At 36.9% G+C, this 26,391-nt stretch overlaps 2 protein-coding genes across 2 annotated transcripts in view; both read right to left on the bottom strand.

The window, feature by feature from the left end:
• The window catches only part of si:ch211-117c9.2 (solute carrier family 26 member 6), a 211,994-nt gene that overhangs the window by 154,987 nt on the left and 30,616 nt on the right, over positions 1-26,391 (bottom strand).
• rbm38 (RNA binding motif protein 38) lies at positions 586-26,391 on the bottom strand. The gene is made up of 4 exons (XM_051879426.1): positions 25,948-26,391; positions 20,341-20,464; positions 14,728-14,782; positions 586-2,451 (listed from the first exon to the last, which is right to left on the bottom strand). The coding sequence occupies exons 1-4, from the start codon at positions 26,155-26,157 to the stop codon at positions 2,148-2,150; spliced, it is 693 nt and encodes a 230-aa protein (XP_051735386.1). The 5' UTR covers positions 26,158-26,391; the 3' UTR covers positions 586-2,147.

The raw sequence follows: 26,391 nt of genomic DNA, 5'->3' as shown, positions 1-26,391 counted from the left end.
GCCTATTATTTTGAATTGTCCAAAAAAGAAAAAAAAGAAAATATATCTTCACAAGATAATGGGAACATCACACACAGATCATATGTAAGCTCTTCGTCCGGTTGGAGGAGGACTGATTGCAAAGTCGTTCACAGGTGCTCATTTGGATTGAGGTCTGAGGCCTTCCCGTAGTTTCCATAGTGATACTTTGCCTACTCACAAAAATATATAAAGCCCTACATAAAGCCCTAATGCCCTGCATTCCCTTCATTTGCATAGGTTTGTTTGCATGTCCATGAACTCTTGGATTCACTCCAGCTCTTCCATTGAAGCAGCCATAATGGTTGTTAAACTGCCTTTGGTTATTCATCGTAAGCACAATTATACTTCCGTGTTTCTCAATGAATTTGTCTGCAGAAACAAAGGAAGAGCCAAAGAAGAAAAACAAACTTAACTGACAAGTTGAAAAGAGTTGAGGAACAGATAATATAATATAATATAATAATAGAACCATATAATAATGCATTGACAGGGTGGCAAAAAAATCTTACCAATTGGAACAGTGAAGCCAAACATATGTAAACATCAAAATCACATCAATGAAGCTCAGTTTTGTAAATGACTTTATTACTTGTTTTGCATGTTCTGGTCTTATGGCTTTCACTGTAAGGTATTTTCATATTTTGAGTTGAGTGTCGCAGGGTAGATTGACAACACTGTTCTCGTGAAAACAAACAGATTGTCCTGGCAATATATCGTCTTGTGCTGTCCAAACGTCCCCTAAATCAAGACTTTTCTCATGTTTTCCTGCATGTTCATGCTGGCATTTTGTCCTGTAGTGTCATTTGTGGATCGATACCAATGGCAACCACTGACATTTGTCACAATACTCTTTTTTTTTTTTTTTGTCCTTTCAGAAGATGTAAATATTGACCAAAACACAGTCTAAAAAGCATCACGTATAAGACAGGATTAAAATATGCTTAATACTCAATGTCTATTTCCTCATGATTATTCACAGGTGAGCTATAGCGCATCTTGAATCCATGTGTTACTGAATGATGGATTAATGTAACAATCTATCTTAAGGAATGAGGAACTACAGGAATTGAAGAGACCTTTGACAGAGGCGATACACAGTGATAAGCAGAATTACAAATTCTATGCAATGCTACATTTCTAGAAAAGTTATCTATTCTTGAAAAATTCTTGTTAAAATTTCACATATTTTTGCTCAGGGAGAGGGAAGCACATTTGTGTCATAAGAACAGCTATAAAAGAAAAAAGGAAGGAGAAAGTCTCTAAGGCTTTGTGCTGAATAGATCTTCCTGCAGAAGTGCACAACATCCAACCTTAAAAAAACTGCCATTCTTATAAGCAGTATACTGCACTACCGCTCAAAAGTTTAGATTAAGTATGTTTCTTTTTTTGACGGAAATTAATACTTTTATTCAGCAAGCGTGCATTAAATTGATCAAATGTGACAGTAAAGACATTTATAAGGTACAAAAGATTTCAAATTAATGCTGTTCTTTTGAAATTTCTATTTATCAAAGTATCACATTTCCACAAAAATATCAAGCACAACTGTTTACAACATGTTTCTTGAGCACCAAATCGGCATATTTGAATGATTTCTGAAGGATCATGTGACACTGAAGACTGGAGTAATGATGCTGAAAATTCAGCTTTGATCACAGGAATAAATTACATTTTACAATATATTCAAATAGAAAACAGTTGTTTTAAATTAATAGTAATAATGTAAAAATGTAAATAAATGCAGCCTTGGTGAGCATAAGAGACTTCTTTCAAAAACATTAAAAAAGCTTACTGCTCCCAAACTTTTGAACGGTAATGAATGTATAACCTGTCATTTCTTATTCACTGGATCCATCTGAATTGCAATCCCTGCAATCCACCATTTATTCATCTAATATTGGTTCTTCAACAATCTTCTACCAATAATGAGAATAATATCATAATTAATCATAAGAGTAACCAATCAGAGAAAAAGTACATTAACTGAGGGATAATGAAAAGCAGAAAAACTCGAAGCCCTTTGTATGCGACCCCAGTCACAGGCTGATGATGTCACAATTCCCTGTCCCATAATGATGATGTTCTAGTGCAATTTCAGCATACTCGGTCGGTCCTTGTAGCCTGTTCTACAGGCGGTCGGTTTGGAGCTGATGAGGAGGAAGCTGGATGAAGGCTGCGGTGGGGGTGCCTCCGACAGAGAGAGGGGTGGAGGTGGCGGAGGAGGGCCCGGGGGTGCCCGGCGGGTACATGTAGCTCAGGAAGCCTGGCGAGGGGGCGTAGGGATACTGCTCAAAGGCCGATGAGGCGTACTGGTTGTAGGCAGTGCTGAAGTCAAGGTAGGGGGTCGTGGCGGTGGAGGAGGTGACCTGTGTGGGCAGAACCAGACTGGGTTGTAGGAAGGCCTGAGGGTAAACATATGGCTGGCTGAGTCTGCAAAGAGAAACAGAGAGAGTTAACTATTTAACTAGGGCTGCATGACTGATAGAAAAGTAAAAAGGAAATGCAACAGTGCAATTATCAAATCGCAAAGGCTGTGATTAAATATATGCGCTGTGTGTTTCAGAGTGAAGCGTGGCACTGTGTTCATTTACACGGGAGCAGTTCATGATCCACCAGTGTTTGCAGTGTCTCAGAATGGCTCGATTCACAGTAAATGCTGCTCCTCACCAACTCTATCTGCATCTGCTCTGAGATTAGGTATTTATATTGTTGTAAATAATAATAATTATTATTATTATTTTATAGCCATATTGATATATTAAATATACAAAATCTTTGCCAAATCCTGCCCTATAAGCAAGCACAGCACACCTGGATTTTTTAAAAGTTGGATTTTAAAGGATTAGTTCACTTCAGAATTAAAATTTCCTGATAATTTACTCACCCCCCATGTCATCCAAGATGTTTGTCTTTCTTTCTTCATTCGAAAAGAAATGAAGGTTTTTGAGGAAAACATTCCAAGATTTTTCTCCATGTAGTGGACTTCACAAGGGTACAACGGGTTGAAGGTCCAAATTGCAGTTTCAGTGCAGCTTCAAAGGACTCTACATGATACCAGACGAGGAATAAGGGTCTTATTTAGTGAAACGATCAGTAATTTTCTAAAAAAAAAAATATATATATATATGTATATACTTTTTAACCACAAATGCTCATCTTGCACTGCACTGCGATGCGCCACACATTACGTAATCACGTTAGAAAGGCCATGCATGACGTAAGTGGAAGTACCGAGCAAGTGTCTACAAAGCAAACATGCAAAGACTAAGTCAAATGCCCTTTAAACATAAAAAAAAAGTAAAACGATGTCAGACGATTTTGAAGTTGGAGGAGAAAATGAGATGGAGTTTTTCGCCCTACCGCGGTACTTCTGCCTACGTCATGCGTAGCCTTTCCAACGTGATTACGTAATGAGTGGCGCATCGCAGAGCAGTTCAAGACGAGCATTTGTGATTAAAAGTATATCAATTTTTATTATTATTTTTTTTAGAAAATGACCAATCGTTTCGCTGAATAAGACCCTTATTCCTCGTCTGGGATCGTGTACAGCCCTTTGAAGCTGCACTGAAAACAACCCATTGGTCCACTATATGGAAAAAAATCCTGGAATGTTTTCCTCAAAAACCTTAATTTCTTTTTGACTGAAGAAAGAAAGACATGAACATCTTGGATGACATGGGGGTGAGTAAACTATCAGGAAATTTTAATTCTGAAGTGAACTAATCCTTTAAATCGCAATCACAATTTTTATCCAGAAAAGGTTTTCCCCCACTTTTTCCCCCAAATCATCCAGCCCTACTGTTAACTATTTGATTAATTCTAGTGAGAGACAGCTATATCTGCTAAGCCAACTAATTAGTCGATATTTGGCCATTTTGATATTCATCATTGAACTGGAAATGTACTGTACCTAACTGCTTGTAACAGAAGTGGTTATGTCTAGCGTCAGCTCAACAATCTCAACAAAAAGAGCCACCCAGCTCTCTTTATACCAGTACGGGTGTTGACCATTAAAAACCATTTCAGTCAACTACTACACTGTAAAAATGTTCATGGACAATGTACTACACTGTAAATAAATAATAATAATAATAATATTTTTGTGTAAACCATGATACATTTGTTTTCAGGATTATATGAAGAATATGAAGTTCAAAAGAACATTTATTTGAAAAAGAAATCTTTTGTAACATTATAAATGTATTTACTATCTATCACGTTTGATCAATTTAATGCATTAATTTCTTTCAAGAAAAAAAAAAAAAAAAAAAAAAAAAAACTTACTGACCCTAAACTTTTGAACAGTAGTGTAATGTAGCTGTAACATGAGTAAACAGTGTATTCTAAGTGCAGATACTCCGTTGTGCCAACTGACCTGCTCACTGACCTCATTAATGTGTCTTATAAGTTTCTGCCTCATGATACCATGGCCAAACATCACAGAAAACTGAAGCACTACAGAGAGAGAGACCGGAGGCTGCTACCCACAGCTCAGGCTAGGCTACATCAGACCCATGAAACACCCTCAAAAACAAAGAGGAACCCAGAGGGGCCGCCAACACTGAGCTCAAAATATTGAAAACACAAACCCGGCAACATCCTCATACACAGACAAACACACTCACACATCTGCAGCAGCATACACTTCCTTTCATACATACACATACACAGCTGCAGTGTCATTCGTCTGCCATTCCCTTGTTGCCGTCCTGGGCTGAAGGATGATTTATAGGGACTGACAGTGGCTTTGTGGAGTAGGCAAATCAACTGAGTCTGCCGTCCTTACTGACCCTATTCATCCTAGCAAATGCTAATGCAGACAGGGAAATAGAGGCATTGAGAGAGACAAGGAAGAGGAGAGAGAGAAACAGAGAGAGAGAGAGACAAGGCAAAATAAAGAAGACCAAAGTTGACAAGGGTGTGAGGACTGACAAAGTAGGGCAAACCCATTGCTACAAATTAGCTGAAAATGAGTGTGTCTTTAGATCTTCCAAAACCTAGTGTGCTGCCTACATAGACAGCTGCCTTCTAATCTTTATTTGACCTTATTAGGTCTTGGAGCCTTTATAAATGAGCTGATTAAAAAATTAGGCGTTTTAAAGTCGGCATGAAATGAAAAAGAAATGTGCTCAATCTATTTTCTAAATATAAGTTTTTGACCTTATTGTAAAAAGATACAACCATGCATATGTTTAATTTCTGTTTGTTTTTTGACCTTTTAATTTTTAATCAAAATGTACTGTAACTCCATGTTCTGGTGAAATGACAGACTTCTCTCTGGTGACGTATGCCAGACTTCTCCAATCATTTATCCTGCTTAAAGGCTCTGATATACTCACTTTTCCATTTGTCAGCAAGCAGCTTTACAGTGTTAAACACGAAAAAACAGTGTCAGTCTTGCAGTGTTGGGGTAACACATTTCAAGTAATGTGAATTACATAATCAGATTACTTTTTAAAGTAACTAGTAAAGTAATATATTACTTTTACATTTACAACAAAATATCTGAGTTACTTTTTCAAATAAGTAATGCAAGTTACTTTGTTTTCCCATTCACTGACTGACAGCTCTCCTGTCACCATGTTGAGAGAAATTGTGAGTAAGTGCAGGGTGATGTTACATGATGTAAACATGATGGTTATTGTAGTTCTAGACTAAATGTGAGCATTTACTCATCTCACTTGCACAAAAACAGGTTCATTTTGAGGTATTCCTCAAAATGAATAAAAACAGTGAAATGCAAACTCAGAATATTATGCAAACCTGTAATAATTAAATGTTAAATTACACAAATATACTTTATGTATTTAATCTCACTTTATTAACCAATGTTAGTATGGTTGATCCAAGAATACACTGAACTATTACTCAATTGCCACAGACTACTGGTAGTTTGAAGGTGTTTAGCAGCTGGAGCAAACATTTCTGGAAAGTTCATTTTGGCAAGCTGTTTCGATCTCTAGAAACAAACTCTAAACAAACATTGCTTGGGAATGATCAGTTTGTTTTCAGATTTTGCTTTAAGTATATCAAGACCTTAAACCTGCTCCATCTTAAAATCGACTGCAAGCTCATGTTCAGATCTGCCTCGATTCAATTACCAACCAATGCATAGAAAAAAAGTCCACATTTTTTAAAAGATTTTTTTAATATAATCTGTTTCACTCGGATGCACATCACAATATCGGAAAAAAATCTGTCGCTACTTCCGTTACATTGTGACTTTTAGGTCCTGTTTCCCCCTGGTATTGAGATGTGTTTTGGTCGATTGGATTACAAGTAGACGAGGGAGACACATTTTTAATCCATCTCTTTTGTCCACTTTCCACCACTTCTGTCCTGATTTCTTTGAGGGGAGGGTCTATGGGCGGGTAAATGTATGTTTTTTTTTTTTTCAGATCTTTCAATCTAATGGACAAAATAAGCTTGTGCAATTCACATATGAACGTGACTGGAGACGACGGAAAAACATACAACAGAGGTTAACAGCCTGCTCTGACAGCCGCAAAACCGGCCGAACACTGTGAGTGTGCGTTAGAAATCAGGAATGGTGAGAGAACATTGTGCTTGGTACATTTTTTATCTTCAAACCAAACTTGGGTCTCCAGCCAACAAAGTTTGTCCGTCTGGCTAGCGTGCTTCCCATAATGTTTACGCATTAAGTCAGTAGTTCGGAGAGTAGGTGGTCTTTTGTGGCTGTTCGAACACATTCGACCACATGAGTGTTTACACTATGAAAGCAATCCAGTCAAATGCATTTTTGACTACCTCTGGAAGTGGTCGAAAGTTGACAAGCTCAAAACATTTTAGAACCCGTTTACACCTGTATTTATGTAGCCCCTCCGGTTTGAACTGCCCGCTCTGTTACATTTAGAATCTTCCACTTGTGATCCATTTGACCAAAACACATCATAATACCAGGTGTAAACAGGGCCTTAAATGTGCAATGCTGGTGTACTCAAGGACTTGATTGAGAAACACTGCTCATAGGCAGCTTTCTCACAAAGCTGTAACCTCATTAGTGACCGATTTGGAACTCTGCGCGCCACATAAAAAATAGACTTCACTATCAATTAATTTCAATAGCTTTTGGTGTTAGCATGTTGCTAAGCTAACAGCATGACTCCCTAATAAGCATAAAAATTCACATGCAAATACTGGGTAAAATTGTTAAATTAAAGTGGTCTAAAGTGTCTTTTGGGACAGCCTTAGGGACCAGATCTATAGGATACCTTAAAGTTGGCATGAAATGGAAATTCGGCCTATCTGTTATTAAAATACATGTTAAGAACAATTCATCTATCTATCTATATATCTATCTATATATCTATATCTATATCTATCTATCTATATATATATATATATATATATATATATATATATATATAATGTATATTATTTATTTATTTTTTCTTGCAGAATTTTCAATCAAAATGTAACTAGATCTTCCGGTGAAATGGCAGACTTCTCTCTGGTGATGTATGCAAATCTTTTAGTCCACTGAAACCCTCCCCTTTCTTACAATCGACTGCAAGCTCATATTCAGATCTGCCTCCATCCAATCATCAACCAATGGATTGAAACAAAACCCTATTCTACATTTTTTTGTGCATTTTTTAGAGTCATTTGAATAATTCGAAACCGCTGTGATATAGCTAGTTCAGTACATTTTAGTAAGTTTGAGATCTGTAATTTATTTTGGTGGTTCTGTTGATGTGGGGATGCGGGAAGTCTTTTTAAAAGTGCCTGTGCATGAGAGCGACAAAGAACAGAAGCACAAAGAGAAATGAAAAGAAGAGACATGGAAGGGAGAGCAAATTATGATGACAAAGAGGAAGGACGAATGATCTTAGGTGCCCAGAGCAGAATATCACTTTTAGCAGCTCCAGCTGTTGGGTGAGGGCAGAGACAGGAAGAGACAGAGAGACAGAGGGGGTTTTAAAGGTCATGTCTTACCAGGCAAATACAGAAACAAACAGTAGAATCACTAAATTACTGCCGAATTAGTGAAGGGGCAATTTGGGCGAGAGCCACCCGTGTCACATCACACTTACTAAATGTAGAACTGCTAAAATGAGTTCTTGTATGACATTGATGGCATGAATATGCATAACCCTAAACATAAAAAATGTGAAAAATAAATAATACTTATATCTTTCTTGAAAATAGATTAAAATATTTTTTGAAAGAAATTAATACCTTGATTTAGCAACAAGGCATTAAATGGATCAAAAGTGACAGTATAGACATTTAAAATGTAACAAAAGATTTATATTTCAAACAAATTCTGTTCTTTTGAACTTTCTATCCATCATAGTGACACTGAAGACTGGAGTAATGATGCTGAAAATTTAGCTTTGACATCACAGGAATAAATTACATTTTAAAATATATTACAATAGAAAACAGTTTTTTTAAATTGTAATAATATTTCACTATAATTCACTAATGATATTCATGTTTCTACTGTATTTTTGATCAAATAAATGCAGCCTTGGCAGCCTTGTCTCATTGTTACAGTAATATGCAAGTATCAATATGTAACATTTTCAGATACAGACAACAAAATTTTCAGATATGTTTGGATAGATGCTGAAATGTACAATATTTCAAACCCAGTGGGCAGAAATGATAAAAAATAACACTTTTTGTAGCATTAAAAAGATATTTTGAGCCGCTAATCCCACTCCTACCTCTAAACCTATCCATAATGATTTCTTAAAAATATGTACAATTATGAATAAAAAAATAACTATGGAAGCTTTTTTCCACCACTAAATAAAAAATAAAAAGGTAATTAATATATTATATATCATAACTCACAATTGCGAGAAATAAAAAAATCTGAATTTCGAGTTATAAATTCACAATTGCAGGATATAAACTTGCAATTGCTAGAAATTAAGTCAGAATTGTGAGATATAAACTCGCAATTGCGAGTTATAAAGTCCAATTCGGAGGAAAAAAGACTGACTTTTTCTTAGAATTACGAGTTTATAGCTCGCAATTCTGACTTTATAACTCACAGTTGTGAGTTTATTTTTTGCAATTCTGAGAAAAAAATTGTAAGAAAAAAGTCGCAATTACCTGTTTTTTTTTTTGTTTGTTTGTTTTTTTGTTTTAATTCAGTGGGGGAAACAAGCTTCCATTAATAACAGACAAGTGGAATCACAATATTTTATTTATTGCAAAAATGTCAAAAGAGGTAACAAAAGTAGTTCAAATGAAGATGTGTCGCAGTCCTCTCTGGCCGTATATAATACATTTGTATGAGGTGCACAGAAGAATTTAAGTTCTATTCGTATGTAAAAATACATACTAATACTCATGGGATAACATTATCCTTGGTGAACATAAAAGACATTTTAAACAATATTTCCAACCACAAATTTCTGAACAGTAGCTTATATGATTAAGTGAAAATTAAAAATCTAATAAGAAATTATGCATCTTAAACCATAAATACAATATTATCAACAATGTCACATGGCTACTTGCTGGTACAGTGGTGTGAATGTTGCCAAAAATGTGATAAAGGTCAAATGTCAGTGAATATATTCGGCTCGGGGCATATGACAAGCTGACGATGTAAGAGAGACATGTGTGTATGTGTATCTCAGATGCTCAAGTAGTTTGATCCTCATTTTGCTAGTTCAGCAGAGCTCCCTAAACCTGCAGACCTCCCACAATGCTGTGTGCTCGCCAACACCCAACACCCAACCCCCAACCACAGGGGGTTTGTTAGCAGCACCCTCCACTTCTATAATCCCCATCTCTAGCACCCTGCCAAAGCCTCCTACCTCAGAAGGCCCCCAACACCAACACCCTATTCCCCAGACGAAAAAATCCCTCTAATGCCAGCCAACAGATGGCGAGAGTGCCAACCCGGCCATCTTCCTCTCAACAAGGGCATACAACTCACTAACTAAGCTAACTGAGTAGTGATAATCCAACGCACGTCTCATTCATAGCAAAACTGACAATGGATGCTTTGTTCTGAGCGAATACTCTCAAATCCCAATCAGCAAACATCATCAGAACCAAAAATCTCTGTAGATCCCTTAAAGATTTAGTTCACTGAAAAATGAAAATTCATCATTTACTCAAACTCATGTCGCTCCAAACCTGTATGAAAAGTGTTTTTGTCCATACAATAAAAGTCAATGGAGTCTAACGACATGAGGATGAGTAAATGATGACAGAATTTACATTCTTGGGTTTTTAATATTAGTTTAGTTCCTCAGTGTCACAATATCATCAGGCCCCAATATACTTTAAGCGAAATCAAAGAACGAACTAGTGTGTCATCATTAGAAACAAAAATCAGGCAAAAAACGAAGTTCATTTGTTGTTCAAAACAGCTTGCTAACCTGAACATTAAAGAAAACTCTGGCCGAGTTCACGCTGGCTGTTAAATCTTTGAACTACCATTGGTCCGTGGTGATTATGTAATAGGTGGGTTTGGCTCCGAGGCTCCACCTTCTTGGACGTGGAAATCTTCTCCAGTTCATTTCCTCTGTTCGATCCGTCGAGGTCAGACTTGAGTAAAAACTTGAATACGCTGGAGAGCTGCTTTATAGTAGAAATTGAAGTTGTAATGAGTAATGAGCCCAACCCTATATATACAGTATCTCACAGAAGTGAGTACACCCCTCACATTTTTGTAAATATTTTATTATATCTTTTCATGTGACAACACTGAAGAAATGACACTTTGCTACAATGTAAAGTAGTGAGTGTACAGCTTGTATGTAAATTTGCTGTCCCCTCAAAATAGCCATTAATGTCTAATCCGCTAGCCACAAAAGTGAGTACACCCCTAAGTAAAAATGTCCAAATTGGGCCCAGTTAGCCATTTTCTCTCCCCGTGTGACTTGTTAGTGTTACAAGGTCTTAGGTGTGAATAGAGAGCAGGTGTGTTAAATTTGGTGTTATCGCTCTCACTCTCTCATACTGGTCACTGGAAGTTCAACATGGCACCTCATGGCAAAGAACTCTCTGAGGATCTGAAAAAAAGAATTGTTGCTCTACATAAAGATGGCATAGGCTATAAGAAGATTGCCAAGACCCAGAAACTGAGCTGCAGCACAGTGGCCAAGACCATACAGTGGTTTAACAGGACAGGTTCCACTCAGAACAGGCCTCGCCATGGTCGACCAAAGAAGTTGAGTGCATGTGCTCAGCGTCATATCCAGAGGCTGTGTTTGGGAAATAGACGTATGAGTGCTGCCAGCATTGCTGCAGAGGTTGAAGGGGTGGGGGGTCAGCCTGTCAGTGCTCATACCATACGCCGCACACTGCATCAAATTGGTCTGCATGGTTGTCATCCCAGAAGGATGCCTCTTCTAAAGATGATGCACAAGAAAGCCCGCAAACAGTTTGCTGAAGACAAGCAGACTAAGGAACCATGTCCTGTGGTCTGATGAGACCAAGATAAACTTATTTGGTTCAGATGGTGTCAAGCATGTGTGGCGGCAACCAGGTGAGGAGTACAAAGACAAGTGTGTCTTGCCTGCAGTCAAGCATGGTGGTGGGAGTGTCATGGTCTGGGGCTGCACGAGTGCTGCCGGCACTGGGAAGCTACAGTTCATTGAGGGAACCATGAATGCCAACATGTACTGTGACATACTGAAGCAGAGCATGATCCCCTCCCTTCGGAGACTGGGCCACAAGGCAGTATTCCAACATGATAACGACCCCAAACACACCTCCAAGTTGACCACTGCCTTGCTAAAGAATGTCTCCAGACCTAAACCCTATTGAGCATCTGTGGGGCATCCTCAAATGGAAGGTGGAGGAGCGCAAGGTCTCTAACATCCACCAGCTCTGTGATGTCGTCATGGAGGAGTGGAAGAGGACACCAGTGGCAACCTGTGAAGCTCTGGTGAACTCCATGCCCAAGGGGGTTAAGGCAGTGCTGGAAAATAATGGTGGCCACACAAAATATTGACACTTTGGGCCCAATTTGGACATTTTCTCTTAGGGGTGTACTCACTTTTGTTTAGACATTAATGGCTGTGTGTTGAGTTATTTTGAGGGGACAGCAAATTTACACGGTTATACAAGCTGAACACTCACTACTTTACATTGTAGCAAAGTGTCATTTCTTCAGTGTTGTCACATGAAAAGATATAATAAAATATTTACAAAAATGTGAGGGGTGTACTCACTTCTGAGAGATACTGTAAATAAACGTCTATGTAAATTAACGTGACTTGACTGGAGCACTGAATTGCTGGTTCAAACATATCCACATCGTTATGACCTGATGCTTTCTTAACTACTGTTTTCTCACTGCTGTCTTTTGTTGTTTTTTTAAATTTTGTTATTGCAAGGTAAGCATGCAGCACATATTTACATATTCATCTAAACCGGATGTTCGCTAACAGTAATCTATGCAAAAGTATTTCAAACTTCTTTTTGTTCATAAGTTATAAGCGAAAAAGGACTTCACTGTGAGTATATCGGAGCCTATATGCTAACTGTTAGCCATTGGTCAAATACACTTTCATAGCGAACATACTGTATTAGGACTTCTCTGTTTGTTGGCGATTTACTATAGTGCAGTTAAGTTAATTTCTAATACGGTTTTCATAATTAGCATTGGCCATGTCAAAAAAGAAGTTAATGATTGGGGTTAATCAGTACAACACTATTAACTAACAATGCAAACAGACCCACAATGGGTACAAGCCACCTGTTCAAACCAAAGGCTAACCCTCAGACAGTAAGTTTAAATAGAGACCCCCACCGATATGGACAAGACCCTCGACTTTAGGATAAAAAAGACAAATGGGCTACACTATGTACACACAGCGTCTAATTACAGCACACACACACACTCCTAGTGAGCGCTAAATCTTGTTCTGAACACACAGAGGTTGGTTATTTACAAGAGTTACAACCTCATTCACATCAGAAAAATTCAGGTAGTGATTGAATTGTATTTGCATTTAATTCTGATACAAGAAAGATTGACTGTGTCCAATAGTCCATGTTTTTTTGTTTTTTTTTGACATATTGACCAAATACTTAGTTTTATATTTCTTATTGTTGTAATATAATATCGTTCAAATGTTTGAGGTTGGTAAGATTTTTTAAAAAGTTTTTGAAAGAAGTCTCTCTCACCAAGGCTGCATTTATTTGATAAAAAATACAGTAACAACAGTAATATTGTGAATTATTATTTCAATTTAAAATAACTGTTTTCTATGCAAATATATTTTTAAATATAATTTATTCCTGTGATGCAAAGCTGAATTTTCAGCATCATTACTCCAGTGTTACATGATCCTTCAGAAATCATTCTAATATGATGATTTTATTTATTTTTATTTATTTAATTCTTTATTTGACAGGGACAATGGACGGTAAAAAAAACTGCCCCAGAATTAGCTACAGAGCTAAATTTCATCTGCTGTAAACCTGGACCAAAGTATCGATATAAAAAATGTATAGGCCTACAATAAAATCCCCCCACAAATACAAGATATACACGATAAAATAAAATAAAATAAAATAAAATAAAATAAAATAAAATATTTGATGCTCAAGAAACATTTCTGATTATTTTCAATGTTGAAAACAGTTCTGCTGCTTCATATTTTTGCTGAAACAATGATACGTTTTTTTTTTCCTCAGGATTTTATAATGAATAAAAGATCAAAAGAAAGCATTTATATGAAACAGAAATCTTTTGTAATATTATAAACATCTTTACTGTCACTTTTGATCAGTTTCATGTGTCCTTGCTAAATAAAACTATTAATTTCTTCAATTCCTAAGGACCCCAAACATCTAAACGACATAGATTATTAGTGTTATTGTTATTATTGAAAATATGCTATATTTCCATAGAAATTAAGAACATTTTTGCAGTTCCTTCTATCCAGTGACAGTTGTCAAGCTCCAAAAAGCATGAAAAGTACAATAAATGTCATAAAAGGGTCACTATGTCACTGTTATATGGAAAGATTCTGCTATAAAACTTTTTGTGTAGAAACACCAAAATCTTGCAGGTTTGGAATGACATGTGGCTGAGTAAATAATGACATTATTTAAATGAACTATTACTTTAAACTGTTTTTAAAGGTAAAAATTTGATTCAGATGTTTGAGAGTATGTGTGTGGGTGGGATAAACAAAGAAAGAGAGAGATCAAGCTTTGTTTTGCATAACACCTGGCTGGTTAGTAGACTTGAGGCAGGTGGTGACCTAACTGACAGACAAACAGGTCAAACAGGATAGGGAAGAGAGACCGAGAGTTGAGAAAGTAAAAGAAAGAGAAACCCTGATAGAAAGAAACCAAGAGGGAAATACAGAAACAGGAACAGTTGTAAAAAGGAGAAACCGAGACAGTGTCACTGACAGTATGAGAGAGAATTTAGGAGAGAGAGAGAGATGAAAATAAACAGCAGAGAGAAAAGCAGCCAGCACTGTAAACACATGACAAATGGTGCTGAGGAAGAGCTGCACTGACGTTCACAGCTCATGTCCTGAGATCTGAGGTTTACGGGGAGTGAGACGAGCTGAAACGGGATATATGAGCAGAAGACGCCAGATTAAGAATAACTGACAGTTTTGGGCTAAATGAAACTGTAGTTTTGACAGGACTATTTCTAAAGGGTCACGCTAGGAATTCATGTTATTTATGCACAAACGGTCCTCGCTCACCCCTGACGTTAGCAAAATGAGAAGAGATGCTTACCCATACTGCCTCTGGATCAGGGCTGGATGAACCTGCTGTACTCCAGTAGAGTATCCTGTGACAACAAGAGAAAAACAACAGACTGAACGACCAGTGTCTTGAGAGTTAAAGGGACAGTTCATCCAAAAATGAGGGCGAGTAAATGATGACAGAGTTTAATGTCACTCCAAACCGTAGGGCTTTCTTTATTTCGTGGAACACAAAAGGTTATATTTTGAAAGATGTCTAGTGAAAAAAAAGTTGTTTTGAACCCCATTGACTTGATTTTGTGGACAAAAACAGGTGACACATTTTTCAAAATATCCTTACACCATGTCCTAATCAGACTCGATGTCACAACACGCCATAAAAGGTATCTTTTCCATGTTAATCAGAGTTTTTGTCGTGTCTAGTCGCGACGGCGACACGCAACGATTCTATTTCAGAAACGTTTCTATTTTTCTGTGACATCATGACTAGAAAAAGTATGGCAATGATAATCTCAGGTAATGTTTATCTGCTTTATTTAATGTTAAAGGATTAGTTCACTTCAGAATTAAAATTTCCTGATAATTTGCTCACCCCCATGTCATCCAAGATGCTCATGTTTTTCTTACTTCAGTCAAAAAGAAATTAAGGTTTTTGAGAAAAACATTCCAGGTTAGGTGAGTATATAATTTTCTTATTTTAAGAGAACTATTTCTTTTAAGGCCCTGACACACCAAGCCGACGGTCGGCCAACGTCGGCTATATTTTCCCAGTTTTTGCAGTGTGTTCATCACCATTGGCACTAGTTGGACATCGTCTGGGGTATTTTGGCCGTTTGAGCATGCTGAATTGCCGTCGGGCCATCTGTGTGAGAGAGAACTCTGATTGGCTGTTCACTTTAAGCCAAGTTTACACTACAGGACTTTAAACGTCGGCAGATCGCTGTGCTGTTCAGACTACGTGACTTGCTGTGGAGTCTTTAAGTCGTTGTGGTGTTCACACTGTGTAAATGATCTGCAACAGGAGGTTACACACTACATGAGCTGATGACAACTGTCACCCAATGACTTTATTTGAAAATGGATGTTGGGAGGACATTAGATTAAATTTTGAATTAAATTTAATTAAAATTAAAATAACCCTTTCACACATAAGTTTAAAACGTTCTGGCTGACCTCCCAGAGTTAAGGCGACTGTTATTTTAGAACGTTTCCCTTTATTGTTTCCATGACGATGCGTCATGGTTATCACATGACACACCGCGGCCAGCCGGCCACACTGTATGACAGATGTATTGCTTTTCTCACCATGTGATCAACTATCTCATATTCCGATTCTCAAATATGTGCAAGTGAGTGTTTTGTAGTTTTAAAACCTATATAATGACCTTGATCTTAATATATAACATTAATTCATCCATTTGTCCTGAAATACATGTGGCCGGTGAACTGGGAGAACAATAGAGTGAGTGAGATTTATAGTTACTTACACAATGTGTATCTGATATGAATAAACATGGGCAAATTATATTTGAATGGATTGTTATTGCTGCTTCCATAGACATCAGTGTATATTTCATTGGCTTTTGCCTCGCGACACGTGAAACCACAGGATATCGAGTTGGCCGACAGCTCCAGATATTTAGCATGCTAGATATTTGTCTGGCGTCTGCGAGGTGTCAGCGACGCGTCAGCGAGCCTCTTTGATGCGTTGTTGAGTAGTTCACACATAAAGATCGGTGAGCGCCGATCACCCGCTGATTTTCCCCCGATCACAGCCCGACCTGTCGGCGAGCTCGTTAACTTGCGAATCGGGCTTAAATCGGGCTTAAAATCCTGTAGTGTAAACTTGGCATTAGCGTATGAGTCAGTGCATGAAAATAAAAGCGAAAGTGATAAAAGCAAGCAAAGAAGTCAGCGCAGATAGATGTCCGTTATAATTTTACACCAGCTTACCTGAGCATTCCAATATGTGAATATTTAACATAACAACATGAGCCACTTGGAATTAAGTTTTTTTACGGTTTGTATATCTGCAGTCTTAGTTTTGGTTTCCCCTTTTGAATGACGAACCTTGATGCCTGCTGCTATAGACAGTTATTTCTTTACACGCAGGTGCAGAACGCACATGTTAGTTGACAGTCGCCTGTAGTCCTTTTGGTGTGTTCAAGCACAGCTTTTTGGTTGAGACGCAGCCGACACGAGGCAACAACACATTTGGCTTTCGTCGCCACTAGTTCTTTTACGTCGGCTTGGTGTGTCATGGCCTTTACAGGAATGTTCCAGATTTGAAATTAAGCTCTTTCAATGGCATAATGTCAATTACAACAGAAAATACTTTCACCTTATTCTTCAGTTTGTAAAAATGAACAAACATTGTTTGTACAATAATGCACTTAGAATGGAAGTTTATGGGACAAGACATGGCAATGCATATTAAAATACACACTATTTGGAAAATATAGCCACAAGACCTAATCATTATTCGTGTTAACATGAAACTAGTGAGATAAAATTACTATTAACCATGTCAGTTCAAAATCTATCATGGCCATATAAAAACCCAAGGACACCATAAAGGGGTTGTTATAAACAACATAACCAGAGATTCATCTGCCTAAACAGTAGCCTAGTCCCACAACTAAAAGGATGATTTAGTCAACTCTGCAGCTGAAATAACTCACCTGAAATATAATGAGACTGATATATTTGGCTTTTTTTTTTTTTTTTTAATTAGTTTTTCTTTTTGGCTGATAAGTGTCAGAAATAGGACTTTTATTTTGACAGCACCTGAGCACAGACATACAGGAGTTCACTTTTTGCATCTTCATTAGTTTGTTTTCTTTAATACTTATATTTAATAAATTTATGAGACTTTTTTGATATTGATTCCTTTTTTCTATTGATTTCTAATTCATTAAATATTATGCAAAATACATTTCAGTGCAGCATGTTATTTACTATTTTTGAATTACGTGATATCATCAGCCATCTGCCACCCTGCTCTCTAAGATATCAGCATTAGCCATAAAAACACATATTGGTTGACCATTAATAAATACTATAACAAACATACTAGCTGCACATTTCTGCTTTTAAACCACCTGAAATGTCTTACCCCATTAGACTCCCACTAAGTCCATTACATGTGCTTTTTGTTGGTTACAAACTAAATCACTGCTTCATTTAACATTTTGAACCCAGACAACAAACATTTTGGCAGTGAATTAAGTTTTGTTTGTTAAATAGCAGAAATTGAATGGAACCAATGACAAACGCTACATAATTATTTCACCATCATCTCTGGACATTTGTTCTTTGAATCATTCATTTTCCAATTTTTTTCTTGCCCTGCATATGATGCATGTTTATAATTCTGTGTCCTCCACAAACACACACTCTTTAGGCTTTAATTGGCAGTCATTTTCTCCATTCACCCAATATGCACTTTTGTTTTTTTCTTTGTTTTTTTCCTCTCATCCTGTCTGTACGCTCTCATGAAGTCACTCATGTGAAAAACTCCAGGCTGTCTGTTCTCCAGCACAACAGTGTATCTGCCCAGACACAGATCAGAAACATCTTTCGCCTGGATGCCCATTCAACACACACACACACACACACACGGCCGCCATGCTCAACTGCCTCTTCTTACAGCACTGCAGCATTTGCATAAACACACTTTACCCTTTACACAAACCTTATGGCGAACGTAACTTAACTTGTGTTTCTCTGTCTATCAATAAAGCTCTTTATTCTATGTCCATTAAACATGGGTCAATGACTTGACATAAATGTATGTGTCTGGAATGATGTTATTCAAAAATACATTAAAAATGCAATCCATACAGAACATGGCTTAAATACACCAGTATACAATAGCTCCAACATTTTTGATCATTTTTACAAAACGTTCATGGCCCCAAGAATATATATTCTTGGGGCCATGAACGTTTTGTGAAAATGATCAAAAATGCTGGCGTATATATATATATTATATATATATTTATACATACAGGGTTGGGGAGTAACAAAGTACATGTAACTTAGTTACGTATTTAAAATACAAAATTTGAGTAACTGTATTTCATTACAGTTACATTTTAAATGGGTGGTAATCAAATTACAGTTACATCTGAAAAGTATTTTAGATTACCAAAGTGATTTCTTTGAATTTTAATGTCATTTATTTAATTTAAACATTAATGTAAACAGCAATTGGTCATTCTCCAACTCTAACAGTCTGCAAAACCATCCTCAGCTGACTGTTTTCATGTTTTGCGATAGTTGTTTGTGAGTCCCTTGTAATTGTGTAAAAAAAAAAAAGAAAAAAAAGAAAGGTAATTGCGACTTTTTATCTCACTATTCTAACTTTTTTTCTCACAATTGCGAGATTTAAACTCACAATTGCATTTTATAAAGTCAGGATTCGGAGCTATAAACTCACAATTGCAAGTTTTGCAAAATCAGAATTGTGTGATAACTTCAGTTTCAGAGTTTATATCTCAATTCTGACTTCTTTTCTTGCAATTCTGACATTTTTTCTCAAAATTGAGTTTATACCTCAGAATTCTTATTCTAAATATTAGATGAAAAAATGAAACATAATTATTTCTAATTTTGGTTTAAGTTCTTCAAGTATTATCATTGACCTTTATATAAAAAAGCACATGAACAATATGTTTCCCAGAGTAACATAGTCTGAACCCCCCTCCCCCCAAAAAACAGTAAACCGAAGTGTGAGTCACATGACAATGGTTACAACAGCAGAGGAGAGAACGAGAGACAGGACTGCCGTTTCAGACAAGTTTGGATGAAAACAAGACCAGAGGCCAAAAGATCCTCTGTTCTTGTGTGAATATGGTGTGTTAGGACAGGTGTACATGCTTTAAGTTCTCCTGACAGTACCCTTCCTCTTTTCTGACATATTAGCCACAAAACGCACACACACACAGAGAGAAATGCAAAGTTGGAGGTTGAACGTACAGACAGACATGCTGAGTGAACAAATATCACTTTCTGCTAACACATTCACACACATGCATAGATGCAAATGTAGGATGGCAGTAAATTCTCGACAGGCGTCAAACAGCCCGTTAAAATAAGTGTGAGTTTGTGTGTGTGTGTGTGTGTGTGTGTGTGTGTGTGTATAGTATATTTGTGCAGAGTGCAAACACTATAATGATACTGAGGGCATGATATGATGAAAACATACAATAGTTTTGCCAATATGAATCATCCACAGCGAAAATGTCAACAAGAAAAAGCTGCAACAATTACTTTACCATATAAGGGCAGAAGAACTTCATTCATTTCTTAAAGGGGAAGTTTATAATTTCTTATACAGTAGAATAAAATAAATGACTATCAAAACAGTGAAATGTTCATTTAAATATCCTGACCAGCCCAATGTGGCAACACTGTCTCAGCCAATCGTGTGAGTTTGGGGCGGACTTATGTGTGTGACAGACCAGTGGCAGAGAGGGGGAGGGTTCGGAAAACCAGTTTGAAAACAGGCATTATTTTGCATTTCTGTTGTGCATAAATTATATACTTCACATTTAAAGGTGAGAGAACAATAGTTAACTTCAGGATTTGAAAGATAAGTACCCTACTTTGAACAGGTTTAAGGCTTATGTCTGGTATTTACCTGTCAGTGGGCTGCGTGGTTTGGCCCCGAGGTACGCCAGGTTGACATTAGCTTTGCGTCCATCAATAATAGGGTTGGGATCTTTACAAGCTCTCTCGGCTGCACTTTTATCTATCATTGTGACCTGAAAAGGAAAGAAGAGATTTAAAATACAGACACAAGCTTATGAATGAGTGTAATTTATTGGCCGTGCTAATTAATTTGAAATTTAAAGTAGTCATATTATTTTATTTTATTTTATTGTCATTAACCTTTTTTTAAATATTATTTTATAATTCTATGACCATTTTCAACCTCTATTTGAGCCTTAGAATTAGTCTATTTTTGATCGCTGTGCCTTTAAGAAACACGTCCTTTATATGTGAAATAAGTAATAGCACTGAGCAATTATCATGTCTTTTATGTTATTAGTTTCATTTTAAATTCAGAACAATTTGATTTTGCAGTTTAGTCTCCATAAATCCATTTTTTGGACAACAGAGGAAATTTTGAGGTCCTATATGTTTTAAAGGATCAAACTCGTTTAACTCAAAAGATCAAGGAACATTTGATTCAGCATTAAACCCTCTACCTGAATTTAATAAAAACAAAGATGTGAGGTGACAGAGTGACAGAGTTTTTGATATATATAAATTAGGGCTGTGAAAATTAACATGTTAATTTCCGTGATTAATATTTTCTGTTTAACGTGTTTAACGCAGCATCTGTTTGTTTGTTTTTTCTGCCATCCTTTGGCTAATGTTATAGTATATGATCATGCTATCTGGGTTTCGCTCACCAGCTCTGCAATGCGAGAGAGCAGCCAACCAAGGATAGTCCGCATGCATCCTATGATCAGCCATCATTCATTTACATGCTCTTAAGCGTGAAAAGCGTGAAACTCAATTCAGTACTGGTACGCTGTCTGTGAAGTGGCTCTCTATGTTCTCACACCCGATACAAGCACAGAAAGCAGCTTCAGACAGTGTGCCAGTACTGATTTGAGTTCTCTGTCGAGTCTTATTGCACTTGAATGGACAAAAACACACAAGATGATGTCAAAACGCCTGTATCCTCATAAGCACAGTCTTAAATTAGTTAAAAAGGGGTTTGCAGTTTCCAGTGAATCGTTAAAGAACACAAAACACAAGTCCCCCGGAAATCCTGGAAAATCATATGAAGACTTTGAAATTCCTGAAGTGTTTCCAATTTTGTGTGCCATATGCATCAGACGTTCAGCCAACTGTCTGTGGGTGTGACATCTGAGGCTGAGACAATAGGTGTGTTCGACTTGAAGCGGCGCTGCGCAGACATCAAGGTACCGTGAGAGTGATTTTAAAGCGAGTTTTAAAGAGTCGTCTGCTCTCTAATCGCTTTCGCGGTACCTTGATGTCATACTCCGATCGGCCTGCGCAGCGCCACTTCAAGTCGAACACACCTAAGGAGAACATCGGATGCATGTCAGATCTGTGTCATATGTGCATAAGCTCTTAAAGTGACAGCAGCCTAATAAACCTGCAGCAGTCTGCCATTAATATTTATCAAAGAACAAAAGAAAAATCTCTCACTGCTCTTCACTGAATAACTTTTGTTGCTTTAATAATGATTAATACATATTTAATTTATACAGTGAAGACTATGCAGTGGTATTTTACATTTGATTACTTTATTCAATTTCTATAGTATTTCTTACCTGAATGTTAGACATACCTAAAAATCTTAAAGCACTGTTTATTTCATTTGTATCTTTGTTCTATTGTATTTATTTGTGCTATTGCTTGCAATTTATTTATTTGTTCTTATTTTATTACTGACTTGATTACTTTTAAAATAATTTAACTTTATATTAGTTAGGCTAGTAGTTTTTGTTATGGTATAAAAATTGGAATTGAGAATTGTGAAAGTTCTCTGGTATGTAAAATGTTGGTATCATAACAGCCTTATTTATTAAAATACAAGGTTACATGGGTCGAAAACAATGAAAACAAAAACTTATTTTTTTTATATATATATACCATCTATGTTGTTTCTACATTAATTTGGAGATTCAATGTGTGTGTTATGTATTACAATATAAACATATATTACAAATTTTAATATTTTAGATATATTTTTAATATATATATATATATATATATATAAGTTGCAATTAATTGTGATTAATTAGTTCATTTTTTAAATCGATTGACAGCATTACATATATATGTATACATATACATGAATGAATAAAATTGTTTTCTGCCAAAATGTATAAACTCACTTACAAACCCCATAAATTCAGCCCAAATAGCCTTGATAACATCTTACGTCATCCTTATAAGTATTCTGATAACGGAATACTTCCTGACTGTAACAGTGAAACATATTTCTGTTAACCTGCTTTGAAACATGTCTGTATTGTGAAAAGTGCTATACAAATAAACTTGAACTGAATTAAAAAGAAAAAATAACCTCTTTGAAATGATTTTATAGAACTTTATGCAATAATAAACTCTGACATGATGTACCAATATGGAGTACAATGCAGTTCATTTTATCAACTGATACTGTTTTATCAAAAATACTGTTCTACTGTCTAATTAATGTGCATTTTTTTGCCAAAAAATAGGCTTTTAAAAAACACATTTAAATCTTTGCTAAATTCATCTTAAAAGAACAAGCATGGCATTAATATCATGCCAGTTTGCCTAACTAGAAGAGGTTTATTGGTGTTTTAGTGAGTCGGTTAAGCAGCCTTAACTGCTGACTTGTTTTCACAGCTCGGGTCTCTGTGACAAATGCTCTTCCAGCAGGCTGCAATATTGCAATATTAGGTTTGAGCTGCTCATGGCTGCCTGGTCATGACTGCACAAACACACACACGCCCCACCCTGTGGAGACCCAGTGGCAGCTGTGTTCCCCAGGGCTGGTGGAACTAGAAATACAGCCAGAGCAGTAGCGGAGCGGTTAGGAAGAGAATTCATGGGATCTGGTTTCTGTCAGGTAAACACCAGAGTGTACGCTTCATTTCTGTAGTGCCCTTGTGTGGAGAGCGCCTCAGACTGAACACGAACAAAACAAGCACACACACACTCATAGCTGCCACCATGTTATTATCTCAGTAGTCACAAAACGAGGCTAGCAAATGAGGCGACAAGCCTCAGTGAGCATGTTGGGAAAACATTAATGTTGTGTTGTAATCTTCTGGGAACTCTTCTGGTAACCCTCCCTCTTTTTTCTTATTCTAGAATACAGCTATTAAGACGAGGCCTCCCACACTGGGAGTGTATCAGCCAGCATATTAAAGACTATCATTCATGACAAAGCCACCAAAATTTGTCGCTCTCTCATAGAGTTTAATTCTTTTACTTCCTTCCCTTTCTCACTCCCTTGGTTTATCTAATGTACATGTTTACACCTTAGCAGACGATGTGCCAAAAAAAAAAAAGAGCATGAAGTGAAACTGTGCAGCCTTATCTGTGCTTTCCAACTGCTTTTGAAGGCAAACCACGATACAGTTCTGAACCAGTGAACACAGACGATAGTAGAGAAAAAGAGAAAGAGATCTATTTGAGCGAAACTCACAAAACCTGTCAACACGTGCAGATCGTATTTCACCCCAAAAACCAAAAGAAAAAATATAGATATTACATCGTACTTTTATAAAATGTGGAAGACAGGTCAGAGAAGTTTGCATTGTAAAATAATTGTAATGAAAAAGAACTTTTACTTTCATGTAAAACATTTAGATAATTATATGAATAATTATATTTGTAAATAAAATAATAAAAAAATAATAACATTTACATCCTGGTAGAATTTGTTGAGCTGATTTTAATTCATTGATGTAAATGAATTAAATAAGGTAATGTGTAATATTACTATATTATATTATATTACATTATCAGATGTAATATAAATACCATCATCTGATCTGATAACATCAATTTACCATGTAACTGCCACAAGGTTTAAAGGGTTAGTTCATCCAAAAATGAAATTTCTGCCAAAGTCACGCCCCCCAGTGGTGAACCATTGAAATTTCGAAACACTTACGACGTAACGAAGCCTCGTTTACTGAAATCACGTGATTTTGACAGTTTGATACACGCTCCAAACCATTAATGCGAAAAATTAATGTTTTCGTAATTAGGCTCTCAAAAATTATATATAAAAAGTTACATTTAGATTTATCGGGCAATATATCGGTTATCGGCTTTCAAATATAAAGAATTATCGGTTATCGTTATTGGCCAAGTTTTTCATATTGATGCATCCCTAAGTTACAGTAAAGGCAAGATACCCGGAATCGTTCCTAGTTCTTGCGGTGCGAACACGGCAAAATCCGGGTACTTCAGCCAATAGTTCTAGGAACTATGAAATGGTTCCCCCTATATAGGGCCATTCCTCCGGGGCCCTCATAACCTCCATATTAAGTGAGCAGAGGTTGGCTTTGCAGCATATCACAGCAGATAAACCCTTGGACCGGACTACGCTTTCCACTTACAAAGCTTAAAAGAAGTATTTAAAAAGGGCCACTTCACAAAAATCTGAGACCCTGCCTTCAAACTTCATCCAAGAGGCTAAGAAGATAATTGATGACATGCTTTTTTAGAAATAATCCACTTATGGTCCCACATGTGACTCTCTCAACATCACACCCACACACACTTGTGGAGCAATGCAATGTAAGAACATATTGTGCCCCTGAAAAGCTCTCAATATCTAAGGATTACATTTAAGATCCTTCAGCACTAAATCGGACTAGGTGGAAAAACATTTAGGCCTATTAAAAAGGGCTCATAATAAGTTTACAGATCATCATTTGTTTCTAGGATATGCTTTAAGGCAATTTAGAGCCATGTTGGAGCTCAAACATGCAGTTCATTGTGCTGTAGGAGTTTCTATGTTAGATCTATGCTGGCTTTTGTTCCTCAGAACTGTAACAAAAGACATGCGCCAACGGCACGCGACGGTTGCTTTGTCACCTGGAGACCGCGCGAGCGATAGATTCTAGTGAAGTTCGACCCACTTCTGTGAATCGGTTCATTTGGACAGTTCGTCAAAGAGCCGTTTGAAAGAACGAATTAAACGATTCTTTTATGTCAAAAATGCGTGTTGATAAAAAGCTGTCATGCAAAAGTCGAAAACAAATTAGTTACTAGTTATTAGTAGTAGTACTAGTTATTAGTACTACGAGCCCACTTTTTGGCTCATCACGGGTCGGACATGTCCTTAGAAACGTTTACTGGTTCATTGAGTCAGTGAGTAGGATACGTTGAAACGGTCCGACTCTAAAGAACAATTCATTCAAGAGTCAGTCCACAACCGCTCAAGCACACAAACTCAACGTCGCGTTTGTTATTCTTTGTACGATCAAATCTGTTTTCTAAACTTCCATGACAATAACTAACACAGCCGATATAGTGTACATACTTATAGTTATACTAGTTAAACGCACACTTATAGTATACTTATAGTATACTAGTTAAACGCAGCGCAGAGTAAATTTGGACGGACTGAGTGGAGTAAAACCCAACAAAGACAAAGTGTTGTTCTTCGCGTTAATTTTACAAGCTGTTGAGAGTTAGCCTATTTAAACATTTATAACAATAACAACAACAACTGATATAAGATATTTGTACTTACAAAGCCATATCCTCTGGATTTCCCCGTTTGTCGGTCCGTTATTACCACGGCTTCATCGATGTCGCCGAAAGTCTCGAAGTATTTGCGGAGCGACGCGTCCGTGGTGTGATACGGCAGACCGCCGACAAAGATCTTGGTGAAAGTCGTGTCTTTCTGAATACTGGGATACATCGTTTCCAACGTCCCATTCACGAACTGATGTAAAAGCATCGGGGCGCTAAATTCAGTGCAGTGTAGATACGAAACGCGCGGGTTATAAATAAATATAAATAAACATAAATAACGAATGCCAGCTACTCTAACAATGTTTGCGAAGGCAGCGAGGTAGATAGTCCTTTGGCTTGGAAAAACAACTGTGGCTCCTGTTCTTCTCCGTCATGTGCCAAACTACTCCACTAGTCCATGACCGGATAAACAATGACGGCAGGTGACTGACTGACTGAA

The sequence above is a fragment of the Ctenopharyngodon idella genome, chromosome 22, assembly GCF_019924925.1.
Source record: "Ctenopharyngodon idella isolate HZGC_01 chromosome 22, HZGC01, whole genome shotgun sequence".
Lineage (NCBI taxonomy): Eukaryota > Metazoa > Chordata > Actinopteri > Cypriniformes > Xenocyprididae > Ctenopharyngodon > Ctenopharyngodon idella.
This window is presented reverse-complemented; position numbering and strand designations above follow the sequence as displayed.